Here is a 6,132-nt window from a genome sequence, read left to right on the forward strand (position 1 = left end):
GGGTATGGGCAGCTCTTCCTCTCTCCATGTGCTGCCCGACACCTCTGAGAAGCCGGAGTCCCAGTCCAGGCCGTGCTCTCTGGGACCCCCCAAGGCTTCACTCCTGTCTCCTGTCACCCCTACTTCGTCATCCTCTTCCTCCACACCACAGACCGAGTCCTCTTCCAACGCATCTGAGGCCCTGAGCTGATGTTTGAGCCGCACGCCTGGGCGGTGTTTGGGGGGTGGCGGAAGGGGACCAGGCATTGGGGGTGAGCCAGTGTCCCGGCCACACAGCTGTGGAAGAAGAGAGGGCAGAAGTGGTAGGAGTAGTGCTGGTCACTCCGGCCTGCCTGGTCAGGCCAGTTCCAAAACAGAAGGCCCAGGAGGGCTGGGCAGGCCTGCAGGCCTCAGCAGCAAGGCCTCTAGCGGGCACCGGGTTGGCATGGGGCGCTGGCACACGAAGCTCGTGTGGCTCCCATCCGCCGACCTGGTGGCAGTCCGGCAGGCTGCAGCACGCAGAGCCGGGCAAGTTGGTACCCGCCACCAGGGCGGGAGGCAGGGTTGTGGGCCTGCATTGGGAAGTAGGTCTCTCTCAGGGCTGGGGGGGTATCCTGTGCCTCTTGAGGGATTCAGCTCCCCAAAGCCCGCAGCCTCTTTCAGAGAAGGAAAGAGCACCTTCTAGGAAGACAAGAGGTACACGCCAAACTGGAATAAGGGGCATCGGTAGTGGCGCCACTACCTTTTTAGTTCCTTAAAACCCCCCTGTTCTGCCCAAGAAGTTTCTCCCCCACAACTTCCTCCGTTGCGCCGGCAGCACGGCCAGCTGGGCGGCTGTTACTTGATGCCCAGCGCAGCTCCCAATCGTCCGAAACCCGACGCGGGCCATCTGGGCCATCTACGCCGCCCCGCCCCCATCCTGTCTTGGATGGGCACTCGGGACAACTCCCCCCAATCCGAGTGTCGTTCGGGTAGAAGGCAGCCGAGCACCCCACACAAGTCCTCACGAGCCACGCCCGCCCCCAAGCCTCACCAGTTCCCAGCGCAGCTGGCCCAGGAAACTGTCAAGCCGAGCGCTGTGCATGTCCGTGCCGCAGCCCCCTCCAGGCCTGCCAGTTCCTCTTCTAACTCCAGCGAGAGCGGTGCGGAGAGGGCTCGGCGGGCCGGCCAGCGGCGCCCTTGCCCTCGCCTGTCTACGCGGCTCCTCCCTCTCCCCAGCTCTTGCCGCCGCCGCCGCCCCAACATCTGGCGGCCCCGCCCCGCCCCTGGCGCCTCAGCCAATGGGGATGGGGCGGGGCTGGTGTGGCTCCACCCCCGGGGCCCTGCCGGGTGGGCGAGCCTGACGCCCACTACCCACTCCCTAGAAGCAGCTCTTATGGGGAAGGGCGGGACTGTAGCTGGAAACCTGGCGGGATCCGGCCCGGGAGTCCTCGTAGTCCTGGGCCGTTGACCTGACTCCCAGGACAAGTCGCGCCCCTGCGGTAGCCTCAGTTTCCCCATTTTTTCCCAGGGGAAAGTTGTGGTCCCTCCCGCAGGGGTCCCTGGAGCGTACGGGTACCGCGGGTGCACCCTTGAGCGGGTAGATCGGGCCCAATCGTCGGGTTCGGCAGTGCTGTGGCCCACTTGTGGTCCGACCCACTAAATCCGCTCCTGGAGCCGGCCTCCACAGTCCCTGGAAGTCATGGGAGGGGTCCGGACCCTCTGAGGACTCAGGGAGCGCAGAACCTCGCTGCAGCACCGGGCAGGAGCCCGGGCCAAGGCCCAGCCTCCCACTCCCTTGTCTCTCGCCTCGGCCGAGCTAAGCAGGGCTGCCCTCTCGTGGGGATTCCCAACACCCGCATCCTGTCTATCCCGGACTACAGGCAGGCTGAGTGAATGCAGGGGTTTACAGCAGGGGGTTCTTTGACCAAAGGATTAGAGCCTGTTCCCTGAGGTGGCTAGGGCTACGTTCAACGACACAGACTAACTGGAGACAAACTAGATAAGTCAGTAGACAGCAAAATACCAGGGAAGGCCTAGATATTTCTCATGGTGGTAGTTGGGGGTGGGGAGCGGGGACTGAAGAGGTCAGCAAAACCAGGCTCCTAGCCGTTTTAGAAGGGAATAAAGGGTTTTGTTTTTGGTGTGGTGGGGAGCACTAGAGGGCTTTTGAGCAGGGAACAACCTGGGCTGGCTGCTGTTTAGATAATCGCTGCTTTGGAAGAACCACTCTATAGTCAAGAGTGGAGGCTCCTGCCTCATCCATCAAGGGAAGGGAGGGCCTGGATCTGGGTAGGTCTAGTGCAAACATACCTCAACATACTTTGAGGTATGTTTTGGAGTTAAAATCAAGCCTTGTTGATACATGAATATGGGAAGACAAAGAGAAGCATGACTCCTAGACTTCCAGGCTGAACCACTGATTGGATGGAACTGGCATGAATCAACCAAGCAAGACTGGAAAAAAGTGGTCTTGGAGAAGAAAATCAAATGGCCATTTGTGGACATGGGGACAGAGGATGGCAGCGGACAGGAATGAACCCTGGAACACTCCACTGGGTAGAGGTAGGGAAGATGAAGAAGAACCAGCAAAGGAGCTGAGCAGAGGGAGGTGGGAGGAAACTAAGAGAGCGTGGGCACTTAGGAGCCGAGGGGAGCAAGCGTCAAACACTTGCCGAGGAGGTAAGAATAGAACACAAACTGCTGGACAGTTGGCAGGTCTCTGAGGACCCTGACAAGGGCATTTTTATGGGGAGAGGAACAAGCTCAAACAGTGGGTAGAAAAGAGAGAGGCAAAGAGCTGGAAAAAGCATGTGAAGACAAGCTTTTAAAAACTGGCATATAATTGTAAATAAGATGAATGGACAGCTCTTAACAGTATGGCTCTATACATGTTAAAATCTGCAGACACCTGTGTCACCCAGATCAAGATATAGAATATCACCAGCCACTCGAGGAGGCCACCTTTTGTCCCCTCCAATTGCTATGCCCCAAAGTAACCACCATTTTTATTTCTATCACCAAGGATACCTTTTGTCTGTTGAATGTAGACAGATTTTGAGAGATTTTGTTGATGGTTGGGCTCAGATTTCACAGGCAGATAATGTTCTAATGGGGGTGAGCAGCTGGAGTTCAGGCTTTGTGGGGTAGCAGGCCCTGGGCCCACTTTTCCTGGCTGCTGTGTGTGCTCTGTCTTCAAGAACTGCATGACCAAGACTTCCTTGAGCCTTAGTTTCCCTATCTTAAGCTTGGTCTCTCTCCCCTCACATTTCCTTCATGTGGTAGTGATAAACAGGGAAATCCACTGGGAGCAGTGAAAAAACGGAGTTTTCCAGGGCTCTTGATAACCTATAGTGTCCAGAGCTCAGTCACCAGGGGCTGGGTGGGGCTGGAATCTTGGAGGCCAAGGAGTCCTGTGTTTGAACAACAGACCTGGCAACAGCGTGGCCCTGACAAAACACGTCTGCCCTTCTGGAGTCTCCTCTGCTGTCGTGTCTTCAGGCCACTATGGTGCTGCTCAGGCCCCTGGCACTTCTTCTTGCTCTGGTTGTCTCTGGTGAGGAGCTGGTGGGTGGGGGAATTTCACTTCTCACCCCGAGTCCACAGTGGAGTCTTGCTCCCTCTCAGATAAGCTACCATGGAGAACAGTGGCTGGGGGGAGCCAGGAAAGGGCAAAGATCTGAACCCCTGACTCTCATTCCTTATCTTAGCTGCTTCCTCACCCAAGTTTCCACTGTCACCCTATCCTGGGGACAGTGGGAAAGACGACCTAGACGATGAAATGAGCCGATCCGTGGTTGGATGTGGGGGACAAGGGAAGACTTTGGCTGCTTGTCTCCAAGATGTGGCCAGGCCTCAAGGCAGAAGGGAAGGACTCTGTGTACCTGGTTCCATGAGCATGGGGGTCTCTAGCTTGAATCGTCTCTTTCTCACAGAACTCTACTGCCTGTCCTGGTTCATAGATGTCTCTGAGAGCCAGGGACCTGGAGCCACCCTTCAGTCTTTCTCCTTCAACTGCTCTCCATATATACCAACCCTGGAGTTGCTCCATGTACAGCCACCCACCACCTTCTTTAACCCACCTAGCCTGACCAGGTGGCAGGGGACCTATGTGGGCAAGGTAGGGTCATGGGCACAGCTGGGGACAGTGGGGGAAGGGCAGACTCTAAATTCACAAAGTCAGAGGTGGTGTGAAAGTGATGGTGTTAGTCACTCAGTCATGTCCGACTCTGCAACCCTATGGACTGTAGCCTGCCAGGCTCCTCTGGTCCATGGACTTCTCCAGGCAAGAATACTGGAGTGGGTTGCCATTCCCTTCTCCAAGGATCTTCCCGACCCAGGGATCGAACCTGGTCTCCTGCACTGCAGGCAGATTCTTTACCATCTGAGCCACCAGGGAAGCCCCTAGAGGTGGTGCCGGGGGATGGAGATCCTAGGCCCCACATGGCACTGCCCCCCTGCCACAGATGACCTTGAGCAGCTCAGCCCGGCTGGATGCCCTGACAGTGAACCACTATGAGCTGCAGCTGAGGTTCACATGTGGCAACCAAGTGACAGAGGGTCGGCTTTCTGTGAATGTTCAGCGGGACCCTAATCGTGACCAGTGTGCTGGTCAATTTGCCAGCCCAGGTAAGGCCAGAGGCAGCAGGTGGGGGATTGCGGGGGGGCAGGCATGGCCTGAATCTCCCTTACCTCCCCTCTGGCCAGCTGGGGAAATTATTCAGGTTCGAGAAACTGTCATACCTGGGACCCCGCTGTACACTCTGCTGCTCCCAGGCCAGGGAGCCCAGGTGAGGCCTGCATGTGGGCAGTGGTGGAGGGGGTAGGATGGAGGGAGATGGGAAGACCAAGGCCAGCCCCTGCCTGGCCAAGAATAGTCTGCAGAAGGACTCTTTAGTCTATAACGGAGCCTCTGTGGGATACATGTTCTTGGAGAGAGCCACTGAGGGCTTCCCAACCCCCAGTGACTATGGCTGTTCCCATAGGGACTTCTCAGGGGTTGAGTTCTTCTTTAAAGTTCTTGTGTTCTAAATTCTCCAAAAAAAAAAAAAAACTAAATCATTTTTACAATCCCCCAAAGAAATGTATTTTAAAAACTGAATAGTTTAAAAGCAGAGATGATTTTGGATCAGGGACAGGGGAGCCCAGGCTAGAGTAAGTGGCAGTGGCAGAGTACAGGAGATTTGAAAGTGGGCAGATACCTGTTGGGTTCTTTGGGGATTTTGACAGGGTTGCTTGGGGGCACTGTGGTAGGGAAGAGGGCCTCCAGCATCTCTTTCCTGTCAGATGAACATCACTAGTGCCCAGGACCCTCCATACTTCCCTGGACCTTTCTCCATCGATGGGCAGGGTCAGCTGTGGGCACCATCCCAGGGACTCAAAGGCCAGGCTCAAAAGGTGAGCACGACTGGGGACCTGGCAATATCCATGAACTGGGCATAAAATGGACAGAACCATTACCTCATGGAGGATTGTTTGTTTCTTGCCTCATCAATCATGCTGCCTTTCCCAGACATAGCCCATACCTGCTGCCCCAGGCTGGCTGTCCTCCCACCTTGGCTTGGTTCTGTGCTGGGCTCTGGAGCTCTAGAAAGAAGAGGGATCCCTGGCTCCAGGAGCCCACAGTGCCCCTTACAGAAAGGAGAAAGTTCTGAGCAGTCACATAGGAAGTGAAAACTCTGAGTACAGCGGTGTGTGTAGTCTGAAGGAGACTAGAGAAGTTCCTTCTTTAAAGCTTCCAAATCTTAGTGACTGGCTCTTGGCAACTCTATGATGCTAATTTATGTTGTGAATGATTCAGATATTACTCATTTGGGGGCTGTGTGCATCCAAAGAGAAGGACTTATGACCCAGAAGAGTAAGACACAAATGAATATCTGTCAGTAGAGTGATAGGTCATGGGGAGGAGTGAGTGTGGGGCTCCTTATAGAGGTCCTGAGGGGGGCTGGGCACACACATACAGGTAGACACACATCGTGGTTCCCTTCTTGTTTTGTGTGCATGGCAGGTCTTCCAGCTTCAGATCCTAGTGACCTTTGGACAAGGCCGAAGCTGCCGTGGGATGCTGACGGTGAAAGTTTTGCCTGTTTCCTCTAGCCAAGTCTCTTTCCCGTAAGGCTTCCCTACCCTGGCGACAGTGGGAAAGAAAGGACCCAGCCCCAGGGACTCGGGAGT

General features: G+C 55.7%; 2 protein-coding genes across 4 annotated transcripts in view; one reads left to right on the forward strand and one right to left on the reverse strand.

Moving 5' to 3' along the window:
* The window catches only part of FAM212A (family with sequence similarity 212, member A), a 1,804-nt gene extending 603 nt beyond the window's left edge, over positions 1-1,201 (reverse strand). The window contains exons 1-2 of the mRNA XM_010851957.1: positions 1,013-1,201; positions 3-276 (exon numbers count right to left, since the gene is read on the reverse strand). Coding sequence (XP_010850259.1) covers positions 3-276; positions 1,013-1,063 — 325 coding nt within the window. The 5' untranslated portion in view covers positions 1,064-1,201. The remainder of the gene's footprint in view (positions 1-2; positions 277-1,012) is intronic.
* Positions 1,202-3,403: 2,202 nt separating this feature from the next.
* Positions 3,404-6,132, forward strand: part of CDHR4 (cadherin-related family member 4) — a 7,722-nt gene continuing 4,993 nt past the window's right edge. For all 3 annotated transcript variants that reach the window (XM_010851845.1, XM_010851846.1, XM_010851847.1), the window contains exons 1-6: positions 3,404-3,514; positions 3,894-4,078; positions 4,425-4,587; positions 4,666-4,748; positions 5,245-5,355; positions 5,966-6,069. In XM_010851845.1, the coding sequence (XP_010850147.1) occupies positions 3,466-3,514; positions 3,894-4,078; positions 4,425-4,587; positions 4,666-4,748; positions 5,245-5,355; positions 5,966-6,069 (695 nt within the window). In that variant the 5' untranslated portion in view covers positions 3,404-3,465. The remainder of the gene's footprint in view (positions 3,515-3,893; positions 4,079-4,424; positions 4,588-4,665; positions 4,749-5,244; positions 5,356-5,965; positions 6,070-6,132) is intronic.

This window comes from Bison bison, unplaced genomic scaffold, assembly GCF_000754665.1.
Source record: "Bison bison bison isolate TAMUID 2011002044 unplaced genomic scaffold, Bison_UMD1.0 scf7180017864304, whole genome shotgun sequence".
NCBI classification, from domain to species: domain Eukaryota; kingdom Metazoa; phylum Chordata; class Mammalia; order Artiodactyla; family Bovidae; genus Bison; species Bison bison.